This window comes from Schistocerca gregaria, chromosome 8 (genome assembly GCF_023897955.1).
Source record: "Schistocerca gregaria isolate iqSchGreg1 chromosome 8, iqSchGreg1.2, whole genome shotgun sequence".
NCBI classification, from domain to species: Eukaryota; Metazoa; Arthropoda; class Insecta; order Orthoptera; family Acrididae; genus Schistocerca; species Schistocerca gregaria.
Genome location: NC_064927.1, coordinates 55725759 through 55741739, shown reverse-complemented (window position 1 = coordinate 55741739; position 15981 = coordinate 55725759). Strand labels below are relative to the sequence as shown.

The following is a 15981-nucleotide window of genomic DNA, read 5'->3' as shown; positions in this document are numbered from 1 at the left end:
GAAGCGACAGCGATAAATGCTAGTGCGTTCGGAACCCACTATCATGGACGAGGCGTGATACTTGCCTTCAGTTCTTCTCTTGTTACTATGTTTCTACGAGCACCGGTCTTTCACCGTGTTACACGGGTGTAGGTTGTACAGCATTCAGCATGTGTTGGACAGTCTGCAGTGGTAAACCAACAGATCAGGCGGCTCCGTTCAGGGTGTGTGTTCACGGACACACTGAAACACGATAGGTCCTTTTTGTGATTCTGTCGTTTCTCCGCCGACCAGTCTACTGCGCTTGTGGCGATGCACTGCTATGCGTTCGTACCCGCCACCCGTCTTCCCTAGCAGGCGATTATACGGTAGTGGAAACTAGAATAAATTCAGAATTCCTATTAAAATAATGTACAATGTATGCAGCATACATGTAGCGTATTAATTATGAAAGTAGTAGATAGATATAAGACACGAACACTCATGACGGAATTAAATAATTTGCTCATAAAGCCAGAAATACAAAAATGAGTATACATTTCCTGGATGGAATCTGATATAACGGCACTCACGTTCTATTATGTTGTTGCGTCGTTAATACTTTTTCCAACCTCTGTTCTCCCTAATTACCTCAAAAATTCTCTTCTGCGCTGATTCTGTTAGGCTTTGCAGTTCTTACAGTGACATTGCCGCTAGCTCTTGTCGTATCCCGCTTTCCACTTCACATTCTGCCTGCAAAGTAGCTACCACTGCGATAAACACGCCTTCCCCAAAGGTTTTCCAAGGGGTACATATCTAGCCTACGTGCAGATGAGGGTGAGACACCCATAACTTTATCTTCAAACAACTTTTTTGTTGTAGCAGCAACATGCACAAACGTATTACCCTGTTTAAACATAAGACTCTTGTCCCTTAGGTACTCATAAATTCTTATCCACTCTGTCTCTAGCATGTCAGTATACATATTAGAGTTCATTCTGGTGTTCACCCAACTACTGCATGATTTGCCTTTACTCCAAAAGGTTGCCCAACCCGTCCACCACCAAAATAGCTCATCATTCTTCCATGCTGCTCTTTTCTCAGATCGTGCCTATCATACTGAAGTCGATCCGGTCTATCTAAATTAAACATCTTCTTATCACTTAAACCTATTCTCAAGTCCATGGCATATGTTTTTCAACAAACTTCAATCTAGCCTGTATGTGTGCGTCTTAGAGCTGGTTCCTGCCTTCGTTTCTTGGATGCAAGATGTTTGTCATGTGACAAAATTTGTCGTACACATCTGGCAGTTACCGGCACCTACGAATCAGCAGCAAATTGTCAAGAACAGAGGTTTCTGGCCTTTGCTTTGCACGAAAGTAACCCTTTATATGCCTCATATAATTTTCTATGCTGTCCATATTTTCCGTTCTGTCCATACCATGCGTCCTGTTTAACAAAATTATAAATCACTGTACTTGAAAGTTTCAACTTCTTGGCTATTTGACGGTTGGAGAGTCTCATTTCCTTTTGCACGCCGATTTTTCTTTTTCGTCACATTCTAACTGTTTTCCGCGCGGCAATGTCACAGTCGTGGTTTATGTACACAGACCACACTGGCACTGGTGGTGTCTGTTTGCCACCTGCAGGAAAGCCACACACACACACACAAATACACACACCACAGACAGGCGACTGCCTTTACACCGACTACCACCTGAATCGTTGGCGTTTTGTTATATACTGTAGCTGGTGGCTGAGTGGTCAGCGAGCCACGCTGTCAATCCTAAGGGCCCGGGTTCGATTCCCGGCTGGGTCATGAGATTTTTCTCCGCTCAGAGACTGGGTGTTGTGTTGTCCTTAACCATCATCATTTCATGCCCATCGACGCGCAAGTTGCCGAAGTGGTGTCAAATCGAAATACTTGCACCAGGCGAGCGGTCTACCCGACGGGAGGCCCTCGTCACACGACATTTCATTTACCCACTGTGCACAACTATTCCAACCGACAATGTTAATTTTCCTGCAGATATTCATGCCTTTATGGTGATTTCCACTACTGTAGCAGACGACGCGTCAGCCGGCAAAAACGTCGTCGCGAGCTGAAATCATCCCAGGACAAGAGATTTTTTCCCACACGCGCCTCTTTGCCGCAGCGCCTGAGTTTAACTCGAAATGCATGTTGCAGGAAGCATTTACATTCACTGACAGTTTCTGCCCCGAGGCTGGCCGCGGTGGCCGAGCAGTTCTAGGCGCTTCAGTCCGGAACCACGCGGCTGCTACGGTCGCAGGTTCGAATCCCGAATCCTGCCTCGCGTTTGGATGTGTGTGACCTCCTTAGGTTAGTTAGGTTGAAGTAGTTCTAAGTCTAGAGGACTGGCGACCTCAGATGTTAAGCTATTTAAACCATTTTTCTGCACCGATGCCGAGCTGTCCACATGAGGAGTGACGTGATGAAATGTCTCTAACATGTTCAGGTTATTATTTTATCAGAACTTCACGGCTTGCAGTAGTGCCGCGAAATAGGCGCGTGATATGTGGAGTCGTTCAAGGTGAGCTGCTTTCGCGTGCCTGCTAAGCGAACAGTATTGCAAGCTTTTCTGGACGCCTATTATAGATTTATGTATCAGGAAGTCGTTTCTGAAAGTATTTGTTTGGAGTGTAGCCATGTATGGAAGTGAAACATGGACGATAACTAGTTTGGACAAGAAGAGAATAGAAGCTTTCGAAATGTGGTGCTACAGAAGAATACTGAAGATAAGGTGGATAGATCACGTAACTAATGAGGAGGTATTGAATAGGATTGGGGAGAAGAGACGTTTATGGCACAACTTGACTAGAAGAAGGGATCGGTTGGTAGGACATGTTTTGAGGCATCAAGGGATCACAAATTTAGCATTGGAGGGCAGTGTGGAGGGTAAAAATCGTAGAGGGAGACCGAGAGATGAGTACACTAAGCAGATTCAGAAGGATGTAGGTTGCAGTAGGTACTGGGAGATGAAGCAGCTTGCACAGGATAGAGTAGCATGGAGAGCTGCATCAAACCAGTCTTAGGACTGAAGACAACAACAACAACAATGGGGAACTCGTTCGCATAGCACTGACACGTTACTTCGGGGCACGAATTATTCAGGACTGTTTCATTTCTGATGTTCAAATATCCGCTGGAGCATCCGTTACAATACAGCGAGTGGAATGTGATCCGAAATCCTAACGTTGTTACATTAGTTCGCCCATAGAACACAAGTGCATTATTAAACGTGCTATCATTTTGGTTATTGTTCTAGGTTGGTCACTACATTCTCAATTCGTAAACTATATATATTTCTACATTGTTCATTTTTGTTGGTTTACCAGTGTAAATCCAGTTATTTGCGCATTGCATAGTTCTTAAATCCTTATATTACATTAGGCACCTTTGCTATACAGCAAGAATATTAACGGTGTCACTTCATGTTACCTAACGAGACTGTGTTAACTGATCTTTCCGATGGACCGTAGGCATTCTTGGTGTGTACTGGTGTACCAGCTGGAGCGAGATTCCTTTGTTCATTGACATTTTTGTAAGTTTGTGCAACTGATTGTGTTTTGTTAATGTTTCAATACAGGAACTGTTCCAATCCCAATCTTCTTTCAAGACATGTTTCCATGATTTAGCGTTCCCTTTCACTTTGCTCGCTTAGTAGTACTACTGTATCTGCATGTATTTTTCAGTGAGGAGCAAATTCCCACACGCTGAATCCATAAGTCAGACTAGCAAACACACACCACTCCACGGCCTGGACAGGTCAGCGGTTGAGTGTCTCACGACCCTCCAGCAACAGACCTAAGCCATCCGCAGCCCACAGTCCAAAACATCCCTTGTATTCTTTTGTGGGGGTGACTACTAACAGTGGCATTCAGTAAGTAATACATTTCTTTTCTGGCCGATTTCCGTTGAAAAAATGCAGAATTTGTTGTGGGACGTTGCGGAATATTCCCGCTTTAGATGCTATAGTTTCGTCATGTTCCGATACGTGGCGGCGCAATACGTAACACTCAAAACGGCGTCTGTAACGGAGGTGCATTCCAAGCAGAGAGCTGAAACTGAGTTTCTTTTGGCGGAAAAGCAGAGCGTCGCAGATATTCATGGACTTGCAGCATGTCAACGGAGATCTGGCAGTCGACAAAAGTACGGTGAGTCGTCGTTCATGATCGCAACGAGGTCGCGCAAACCCGTCCGATCTCGGGCGTGCCGCACTCAGCTTTGACTCCTGCAATGTTGGAACGTGCGGACACTCTCACTCGAGAAGATCGACGGATCAAATTAAACACCTCGCTGCACTGGACGTCTCTGTTGGGAATGGTGACTCACTTGTGCACCAGTTGGTGCGCTCGCTGGCTTCCTGACCACCTAACAGAAGACCATAAAGAGCAACGAACGGCCATCTGAGCGGAAATGCTGACACGTTACGAGGCTGATCGTAACAGTTTTTAGTCGAACACCGTCCAGTTGACGGAACATGGGTTCATGTCTTCGAACCGCAATCCCTGTAGTGACGCCACGCAATCTCCCCTCCGAAGAAAAAGTTCAAAGCAGCGCCAGTCATGGCGATGGTCTTCTGGACTCTGACGAGGTTCTTGTGTTTGGTGTCCTCCCTCATGGTGCAACGATCAACTGTGAAGTGCACTGTGCTACCGTCAGGAAACTGAAGAAACGACTTCAGCGCTTTCGCCACCACAAAAATGCAAAGGAACATCTCCTTTTCTGTGACAACGCGAGGACTTTCACACAAGTATACGCACCTGAGAGGAGCTCACAAAACTTCATTGGACTGTTCCCGCTCATCACCCGTACAGCCCGTATCTCGCACTTTCCGACTCCCATCTGACTGACCCAATGAAGGTTGCACTCTGCTGGAAGCAGTATGCGGATGATGGGTAAGCTATTGTCTCATCAAGACGATGGTGCCAACGTCGACCATTAGAGCGCTACCGTGCTGGTATACAGGCCCTCCCAGTAACGTGGCCTAAGGCTGCTGAAATAAACTGAGATTATCTTGAAAAATGGGGTTTTGTAGCCAAAAGAGTGGCTGATAATGCGGCGTGCTGTAATCCTGAATAAATCCCCTTTTATTTAGTCCGGTGAGCACATGAAGAACTGAAAGTGGCACGTGGTCCTCTAAAAGATAACACGACAGTGAAAAATAAGTAAATGTCTGGAAAGTAGTGGTCAGTAGAGCTCTCACCAGCCGACGTGTCTCGGAGCGAGGTGCTCCTAGCAGCCGCTAGGGGCGCCCACGTCGCCAGCAGCAGCAGCAGCGGCGGCAGCAGCAGCAGAGGCAGCGGCTTAACGTCGGCGCGCATCGTGGTCGCTGGCTGCTGGAACAAAGGCAGCCTTCTCTGGAGTCCGTCGGCGCGCAGCAAGGCCGGCGCGGCGCGTTCAGCTGAAAGCAGTCGGCGAGCGATAAGATAGGCGCGACCTCTGCAACCGCGATTCGCGCCCAGGTGTGGACAACGTGCTGCGGCGCACCGATTGTTCCCCACTACGAACACAGAGGAAGCTCGTAGACCCGCTGCGCGGCCTAGAGCGGTTGAGACCCCTTCACACCGAAGCGAACACCCATCGGCGCACGATAATATTCTGCCTGGAACATCTACAGCTACATCCATACACCGCAAGCCACCTGACGGTGTGTGGTGGAGGGTACTTTGAGTACCTCTATCGGTTCTCCCTTCTATTCCAGTCTCGTATTGTTCGTGGAAAGAAAGATTGTCGGCATGCCTCTGTCTGGACTCCAATCTTTCTTATTTTATCCTCACGGTCTCTTCGCGAGATATTCATAGGAGGGAGCAATATATTGCTTGACTCCTCGGTGAAGGTATGTTCTCGAAACTTCGACAAAAGCCCGTACCGAGCTACTGAGCATTTCTCTTGCACAGGCTTCCACTGGAGTTTACCTATCATCTCCGTAACGCTTTCGCCATTACTAAATGATCCTGTAACGAAGCGCGTATCTCTTCTATCCACCCTATCTGGTACGGATCCTATACCGGTGGGCAGTATTCAAGCAGTGGGCGAACAAGCGCACTGTAACCTACTTCCTTTGTTTTCGGACTGCATTTCCGTAGGATTCTTCCAATGACTCTCAGTCTGGCATCTGCTTTACCGACGATCAACTTTATATGATCATTCCATTTTAAATCACTCCTAATCCCTACTCACAGATAATTTATGGAATTAACTGCTTCCAGTTGCTGACCTGCTATATTGTAGCTAAATGAAAAGGGATCTTTCTTTCTACGTATTCGCAGCACATTACACTTGTCTACATTGAGATTCAATTGCCATTCCCTTCACCATGCCTCTATTGGTTGCAGATGCTCCTGCATTACACTACAATTTTCCATTGTTACAACCTCTCGATCCACCACAGCATCATCCGCAAAAAGCCTCAGTGAACTTCCGATGTTATCCACAAGGTCATTTATACTGTGAATAGCAACGGTCCTACGACACTCCCCTGAAATCACTCTTACTTCGGAAGACTTCTCTCCATTGAGAATGACATGCTGCGTTCTGTTATCTAGGAACTCTTCAATTCAATCACACAATTGGCCTGATAGTCCATATGCTCTTACTTTGTTCATTAAACGATTGTGGGGAACTGTATCGAATGCCTTGCGGAAGTCAAGAAAGACGGCATCTACCTGGGAACCCGTTTCTATGGCCCTCTGAGTCTCGTGGACGACTAGCGCGAGCTGGGTTTCACACGATCGTCTTATTCGAAAATCCTTGCTGATTCCTAAAGATTAGATTTCTAATCTCTAGAAAAGTCACTGTACTCGAACATAATACGTGTTCCAAAATTCTGCTACTGATCGACGTTAGAGATATAGGTCTATAAACGCTACTAGCACAGGCAAGCAGCATTTGGAAATTTGTGGTAAGTTCCTATGCGACCAAACAGCTGAGGTCATCGGTCCCTAGGCTTACACACTACTTAATCTGACGTACACTAACTTACGCTGAGGACAACACAAACGCCCATGCCCGAGGGAGGACTCGAACCTCCGACAGGGTGGAGCCGTGTGAACCGTGGCAAGACGCCACAGACCAGAAGTATTGACCCTGGCTGATGAGACACTTGTCCCACAGTGACACAAGGCGGTGAATGGCTGCCTCATAAAATTCCCGGGGCTGCGATGTTAACCAGTTCCGCAGATACAGCTGGACGTCGTCCGAGGTGAATCGTTTACCCCTCAGAGCTTTTGTAAGGGGTCCAAAAATCACAGGGAGAGAGGTCCGGACTGTATGTGACCGAGAACCTCCCATTTGAATTTCTGCAGGAATGCCGCGACTGTGATGGCCATATGAGGCTTTGCACCCACCCCACGCGTGAGATTTCCTGTTCGTTTTGATTTGATCGCTTGGCGAAGGGTGGTCAAGATTTGCGAGTAACGCTGGGCATTCACTGTTGTCCCATGCTGCAGGAAGTGACTCAGAAGGGTACCATCTTGGTCAAAGAAGAACTTCAGCCTAACCCTTTTCCTGCACTCTCATGGCCTTGGCATTTTTTGGTGGTGGGTGTGACCCTGGATGCTTCCACTGGAGACTTTGTCGTTTTGATTGTGGTTCAAAGTGATGACACCATGACTCATCTCCAGCCACCACTTGTGCCAGGAACGCATTTCCTTCGTGATCATAGCGCTGCAGATGAGCAAGACAGTGAGCCATTCGACATGCTTCCTGATGTGGTTGAAGACTGTGGGGCACCAGTTGGGCACACGCTTTGCGAATGTGCGGTCGTTCCTTCATGATGTCTGAACACTTACGACGCTCTATCCGACCACAGCGAATGTGGCCTTCACTGTCACTCGGCGGTCCTGGGTAATGAGGGAATCCACCAGCTGGACGATGTCGTTGGTGATGCAGTGTGGTGCTCCAGACGGTGCATCATCGGCTAACGACGCCCGTCCTTCCCTGAAGCGCAGTTCAGTATAGTAAAATACTGCCGGTCCAGAACAGGACAACACGCCATTTTTACTTCCACCAAGGACGAGGGGATAACAAAGAGTACAGCCACTGTTAACATTGTTTCTGCTGCTGGTGGTGGTGGTTAGTGTTTAACGTCCCGTCGACAACGAGGTCATTTGAGACGGAGCTCAAGCTCGGGGTAGGGAAGGATTGGGAAGGAAATCGGCCGTGCCCTTTTAAAGGAACCATCCCGGCATTTGACTGAAACGATTTATGGAAATCACGGAAAACCTAAATCAGGATGGCCGGAGACGGGATTGAACCGTCGTCCTCCCGAATGCGAGTCCAGTGTGCTGACCACTGCGCCACCTCGCTCGGTTGTTTCTGCTGGTGGGACAATCAATGATAAAATCCGCTAATGTCGTAAAAATTAGTTATTTCTAAAAAGGAGAGCACAAACTGATTTCAGGACATGTAATCCATCTTCAGGTGCACCTGCAAAATTATAGATCAATAATGATACCTGTCCATTTGGTTAAGATAATGAAAGCTACACACAATCAACGGAAATTCTTAGATAAAAACCCTATGCTTTCATTAAAATGTAAGTCCGCAAAGGATGCATAACTTAGGTTAAAATATGTTAAAGTCGGGTATCTTGAATCCTAGGCTTGCCAGAAAGCCTCTCGCAAAGGAGGACCTACATAAAAGGAGAAATGTACCAATTAAAAGGGCGGAAACCACTGCTAAATGGGTTGAAATATATAATATACTCGCATTAAAGGTCCGACATCCCAAAAACTAACTACAAAACTTACAATGATCTGGGCCTAGGGGTCTTCCACTCACGGATTCGCAGAAAGATAGAAAGCGGTAAAAAAAGTTATGTATATTGTGCTGTTGCAGGCATGTGTGACAACAATGTAACAGGCTGAGTAAAGTTTGGACTCAGCAGTGTTTCAGACCCACACGAAACACAATGAAAAGCTGTCATGCCGGTGGGAACGGACATGTACCCGTAACGTAAGCGAGTGATGGCCAAAGTTTGAATTAATTCACCCGCCAACAAAACGTCTAAGGAACCACAAACTGTCATCGACTAACTTCTCCCGTGTACCAGCGAGGCACCAATCACATATTACGCTATTTGCACGTGAATGCACAGCAAACCAACCAACGGGGTCAAACCAAAGTATATTGACGTAATTCCTGCAATATCACTGTAGAATTCGTATAGCACGCTTAGAGAGAGTAGTCCCAAACTGTCACTAATTGGTACATATACAAAGTAATGCAACAACTAATTGTAATCTAAGGAAACCAGTAAAGACTGTATTTTATTGCTGTGTACATGTTTCTTTCTTTAAGAATTTCTGTAGGTTTTATTTATTTTTGATTCTCTTAACTATGTGGACAGGCATTATTACTAATTTATAATTTTGCAGATGGATGAGCAGGTGGGACATATGTCCTGAAGACGAGTTGTGCTCTCATTTTTAGAAATAAATAATTTTTACCACTGTAGCGGATTATATCGTTGGTGTTTACAAAGTGTAGGCACAGCTGACTCAACTTGAAGACTACCCCGTCTGTCAGCTTAGATGTAGGGACAGACACTTAAAAGAAAAATACGAGTAACAGCACAGCACACGCTCGCAACGTAGTGCAACTTCTTGCTAGTAAAAATGTGAGTGCAAGCTTCTTGAGGCTTCCATCAACATTTCTACCCAACCTTCCCTGCTTAGTCCAATTTAAGAAGTGATCCAATATACGAGGTGTTACTCTAAATGCCTCCCGTTGCTAATAACCCGAGTGTAAATGCTTGCCTTTCTTCAAGGTTATGTTGGTCGTCGTTAATTAGTCCTTTGCTTTTAATTTTCCTCTTCAGTTGTTCAAAATGGTTCAAATGGCTCTGAGCACTATGGGACTTAACTTCTAAGGTCATCAGTCCCCTAGAACTTAAACCTTACTAACCTAAGGACATCACACACATGCATGCCCGAGGCAGGATTCGAACCTGCGACCGTAGCGGTGGCGCGGTTCCAGACTGAAGCGCCTAGAACCGCTCGTCCACACCGGCGGCCATCTTCAGTTGTAATGAAAAGTCAGCAGCAAATTGCAACAGACATATGTACAGTGTTCTGGTCTGATGTTAAGAAAAGCTGAAGTTACATTTCAATTACATTACTCGTATCTCCAAGCGTCTTACGCTGCCGCACAAATTCAGACACCTAACCCCCCCCCCCTCCTCCCCTCTGCTACTCCAGTTTGCTAACTTTGTCAAATATAGTGAACTTGCAGTGCAAACTAATACTCTCTGAGTATCAGAGTTGTCCCTCGTAGCAGTAACTGTATAGTGTTGTAGAAAGCCATAAAGCAGCGTTCATAGGCTACGCTCGTCATATCCTGTTGTTTCGCGTACCCCCTAGTGCAAAGGCTTGTTTACTGTTGCAGGCTAGTGGCGGCGAACAATAGCGAATTGTCGGCGAATGCGCACTCGTTCGCGTTCGCCTGCATTCTCTCCGGTGTAGAGGGGTGCTGTAAACGCGTCGCCTGCTCTCGCACGTAGAGGACGCTGGTCCGCCCGGCACGCGGACTGCTCTGCAGTCTTCCTCAGACGATATTAAAGAAACTGCGTTTGTCTGGCCAGCGGTGTGCAAGCAAATACTAGTGGTACGAGGATATACTATGTCGTATTTTACGTAAGAAAATAAGTCTGCTGTTACGTGAGACTAAGCGAAAAACATCAGTCCCAAACGAAGTAAACCGGCCTCGGGGTTTCTCTGCCTCGAGATGACTGGGTGTTGTGTGACGTCCTTAGGCTAGTTAGGTTTAATTAGTTCTAAATTCTAGGGGACTGATGACCATAGATGTTAAGTCCCATAGTGCTCAGAGCCATTAGAGCCGGCCTCGGAGGCCGAGCGGTTCTAGGCGCTTCAGTCCGGAAGCGCACGACTGCTACGGTCGCAGGTTCGAATCCTGCCTTGGGCATGGACGTGTGTGATGTCCTTAGGTTAGTTAGGTTTAAGTAGGGAACTGATGACTTCAGATGTTAAGTCCCATAGTACTCAAAGCCATTAGAACCATTTGAGCCAAACGACGTAATATCTCGGAAATATTCAGGCAGATGACACTTTGTGACATAAGCGAACATGGAATGTAAAATATCATCATTGCCGATGTTTTATATCAATAAAGAAACGTGTGTGGTTATTACACGTTTTCTAGTAGTTGCTCGGATGGATTTAAGTGCATTTCATGCTTTAAAAAGTATTCGGTAAAATATTTCGATTCTTTCGCTACTTATAACCCCACCGAGCGAAGTGGCGCAGTGGTTAGCCCACTGGAATCTCATTTGGGAGGACGACGGTTCAAACCCCCGTCTGGCCATCCTGCTTTACCATTTCCATGATTTATCTAAATCGTTTCAGGCAAATGCCTGGATGGTTCTTTGAAAGAGCACGGCCGACGTAAATTAACCAAGAAACCAACTTACAACCTCATGATGAACAGCTTGTCTTTTTTTACTTATGAAGAAACAGTCACGATCGCAAAATACCATTTATATAAAATGACCGGTTTCGGCACATACAGTAAGCCATCTTCAGATTGATTAAACGATTTTCTGGAGCTGCCAACGCGCTGAGCACCTGCGTGTTCTCGAGACGATAGCTTCAGTGACTGCTTCTTCATAAGTAATTAAAGTAAGATCGCTAACACGTCCAACCATGTTGGTTAAAATGATGAAAGCTTATCTTTTCATTAATGGTGACAGTTCCTGTGATATTTCCAAACTATCCCGTTACACAAAACTCAGATAGTTTTCAACAAAAAATACGAGACGCTACGCGTCTACGTTTGGCACACATTGCTATGCATGAAGTGTAGATTACGCAATTTTTCTTTAGGTAGCAGATCCATACTTATCTCCAGCTTCGGAAAAATGGATGTAGCGCACTAACATCCACCCGCACTCTCAAACGCAGTGAGTGTGAATTAATCATATAACCGATCGTATTTCATACACGGTGCAAGATATCGAATTGAGTTTTTGGAAAGTGATAGCACGGAAACAGGAGAGTACTTTGCCACGTGGTTAGCGAGTGAAACATTGTTATACGCTATCTGATCAAAACTGTCCGGACATCTATTGGTGGACACTAATATCCGGTCCGCACTTTGCCTTCATGAGAAGTCGGACTGTACTGAATTTGTGTGGAGGAATGTCAGCCCATTCCGCGCGATCTGAGACGTCTTGTCACGGTCCACGCGGTTCCCCCTGTCGCAGATTCGAGTCCTCCATCGGGCACAGGTGTGTGTGTCGTCCTTAGCCCAAGTTAGTTTAAGTTAGATTAAATAGTGTGTAAGCTTAGGGACCGATGACCTCAGCAGTTTGGTCCCATAAGACCTTACCACAAATTTCCAAAAACTATTTGTCAGCCAATTCTTCCTCAGGTGTCCGACGCTGGGGACTGGAGCGAATTGGGCGATCTGACCTATTACAGGAGCTTTCAGCTGGGTTCCGATCGCGACTCTGTGCGGGCCAGTCCACATCAGGGATGTTATTGTCCGGAAAACACCGCCTGACTGACTCTGCTTTATGACAGGGTGCTTCGATAAACTGATGCAAACAATGGTCGTCTCTCAACTGTTCCTCGACTGTACGCAGTACACAAAATTGTGATATCTGTTCATGTACTTCGGTTTTTAATGTTTTCCTAACTGCGACAAGGAGATCACAACCTAACAAGGGAAAACAGCCTCGTACCGCAACGCCATCTCCCTCATACTTCACTGCTGGCACTACACATGATGGCAGGTAGCTTCTCCAGGCACTCGCCGAACAAAAATCCTTCCATCGAATCACCACAGGATACAGCGTGATTCACCGCTTCAGGTCACTCTTTCCAGTCATACACTGTCCAGTGGCGTCGCTTAGAACCGACCGCAGACACGTGTTGCTTGTGATGGGCTGCCCGACCGTTGCAGCCCCTTCTTCCTGACCCCGTACGCAGTCACTGTGCTAGGTTGGATGGTACGTTTTTTACAACCATCCCACCCAATGCTCGACGGTAAGTCAGTACACGAGGTCTGAGTGGTCTCGGATTATTTCTGGTTGTTACTTCACGTTTCCACTTCAGTCACACCAGCAACATTAGAAGGGTTGACATGTTCTTGACGGATATGTTACTCAGGTGAAGTCCAGTGATGGATCCACGTTCAAAGTCATTCACCTCCACTGACTGATTCATTCGGCTGTTACTGCTCCCCTACTGACAGCGCACAGTGTTCAGTACTCCCCACCCGAAAAAAAACCTTTGTAAAGTAAGTAACCGCTACAACTATAAGAAACTCAGTGGCTGCAGGGGAAGCTCACACACAGAGCTCTTGTCAGGCTTTTCATAGCGAAGTATGGGGCCAATGTGAGGTCTGGTAACATTTCGTAAAGCACTAATTTAAGGAATAAAGCAGGCAGAGCACATGTATGAAATGATAAGGGGTTTTACTGAGACCAAAAACTGGCGCAGAAACCGGCCAACAGATAGCGCTGGGCAGCAGCACGTTAGCGAGGCCACGTGAGAATCGTTTATAAAATGAGATGTAGTGAGATACGTCTACAGTCGTTCCATGTTGACTTTTCCAGAAAACTCACTGTTAGTCAAGCTTTATTTTCAGAATGGAGATTCCGATACTGCGACTAGCCAAACCTACAGCAGTGAGAAGGGTATTTGAACGGGTAAAGGTCCTGTGAAAAACGTCATTGTGAAGAAAATGATCACAAAGTTCGAAGCCACGAATCTTTGGACGATCAACCACGTAGTGCGCGGCCAGATACAAGCGCCACTGCTGCTCGGACAGCTCAGGAGGAAACGACTCTAGCGGGTTCATCAGCGCACGGTGAAATCGGCACTCGTCAAGTTGCTCGCATTCCATGCACTACTGTTTGGAGAGCACTAAGGCGTGTCATACAGCGCCATCCGAACAACATCCGGCGTTATCGTGAACTGTTAGCCACCGCTATTGTCACGCGGAGAGGATTTTCGGTGTGGGCACTTCAAAAAATGGGGGAACATGACGATTAGTTGCCTAACAAGGTGTAGTGGAAGACGAAACCCATTACACACTACGAGGGTCAGTCAACTCCAACAATTGCAAAATGGGCTACCGAAAATCCTAGGACTGTCTTGGAGGTCTACTGCACAGCAAGAAAGCCACGGTGAGTGTAGATTTACGGCAGCAATCGTGATCGGACTCCTGATCTTCAGGAAAATGCGGGGTGTCGGTTTTGAAGCTGTCAGCGCGACGGATGCGAGGTACGCCGACAAGTTGCAGAATCGCATCACCACTCACCTCGATGATAACGACTGCTGCGAGGTACGACTTTTATGCAAGACTGCGTTCCACGCCATGTTGCTACACGTGTGAAACATCTGCTGGGCACATCGTTTGGCGAAGATCGCGCGCTGAGCTGGCCTCCCAGCTCTCCAGACATCAATGGTTGTCGTTTTACCTGAAGTCGCAAGTGTACCGTGGCTGTCCGACCTCACTAGGAATGCTAAAAGACAACATACGATTGCAGTTTGTCAACATACCTACTGATATCCTATGTAGTGCTGTTCACAACACTGTCCCTCGACTGCAGGTACTGTTGATGAATGACGACCAAAATGTTGCGCATATGTTATAAGGAACATCCTCTTTGCTAAAAGTGAATTGTAATGTTAATTATTGCTTTTGTATCATCTGTTGACATTTTGTGCAATTTATTTTGGTTTGAATAAAACCACATGCCATTTGAAGAACGTGTGTCAGTTTTTACTTCGCTACCTATATTATGATGCCGTGAAATATTGAATTTTCAAATGTTAACGGAGTTCTGGGTCACTCTCTTCACTTACCTGAAGGTAATCAAGGTCATTAAGAAAAACTTAATTAGTGACATGAATGAAAATGGAAATATTTCACGAACAGTTGCTGCCAGCTACTTAAATGAAGTGTCAAAAATCTCTTCAAGGCCTAGCTATTTTGCACGTAAGTACTTGCATTAGTGGTTGGTTGGGGAAGGAGACCAGACAGCGTGGTCATCGGTCTCATCGGATTAGGGAAGGATGGGGAAGGAAGTCGGCCGTGCCCTTTCAGAGGAACCATCCCGGCATTTGCCTGGAGTGATTTAGGGAAATCACGGAAAACCTAAATCAGGATGACCGGACGCGGGGTTGAACCGTCGTCCTCCCGAATGCGAGTCCAGTGTCTAACCACTGCGCCACCTCGCTCGGTACATTAGTGTGATATTCAACTGTCAGAATGGTTGCCTTCGAATCGAGCACTAAATTTAGTACATTTAGAGAACAGAAGACGCTAGGAAGGCAAATGAGGTGTGAAGAGGTGAAACATTTTCGAGGCCTAGTTATTTTGCGCACAAAACGGTAGATTGGTGTCGTATCTGTTAAAAAGGCTTCCTTCGAATGAAGTACGAAAATATAGTACAAATATAGAGAATAGAAGATGCTAGAGAAAACAAATTGAAGTGTTAATAAGATAGTACTTTATGAAGATAACGTGAAAACAAAAAAAAGTAAGGAAGACCATCAAATTTTTTGTGAAATGCCTTGCCTGAAAGTAAGAACTGTAATATACCTATGGCAAAAAAATCGCAAGACGAAAAAATAATTAATGTAGAGTAACGAAATTTGAGGAACACATTTGTGTAGGTAACATATTTAACTGATTAAGATTGCAAGGTAACAGAATAATGTAAGTGCGAAATAAACCATTGGAAATGTGAAATGTTGGTACATTAACAACTGCCGTAATCGCCAGAATGTTAAATGCGAGCATGCAAACTTGCATGCACCGTGTCGTACACGGCCATCACTTGCACCGAGGCAGAAACAGCTTCCCTCAGAAAACAGATTAGACCTCCACTGAGGTCTCGCTGGACACCACTGAAGTCGCAGAACGCGATGGTTGGGGTCAGGACGTCTGGCTGGGAGGTTTCCTCGGCTTAGCCGGTTTGTAACAGTTCGTTACGTCACTGCGGTGCCAACTGGTGCTCAAATTGCAGC

General features: G+C 46.1%; 1 protein-coding gene across 1 annotated transcript in view; it reads right to left on the bottom strand.

Moving 5' to 3' along the window:
- Nucleotides 1–15981, bottom strand: part of LOC126284651 (PI-PLC X domain-containing protein 1-like) — a 365603-nt gene that overhangs the window by 76938 nt on the left and 272684 nt on the right. The window contains exon 3 of the mRNA XM_049983744.1: nt 5187–5316. Within this exon, the coding sequence (XP_049839701.1) occupies nt 5187–5304 (118 nt within the window). The 5' untranslated portion in view covers nt 5305–5316. The remainder of the gene's footprint in view (nt 1–5186; nt 5317–15981) is intronic.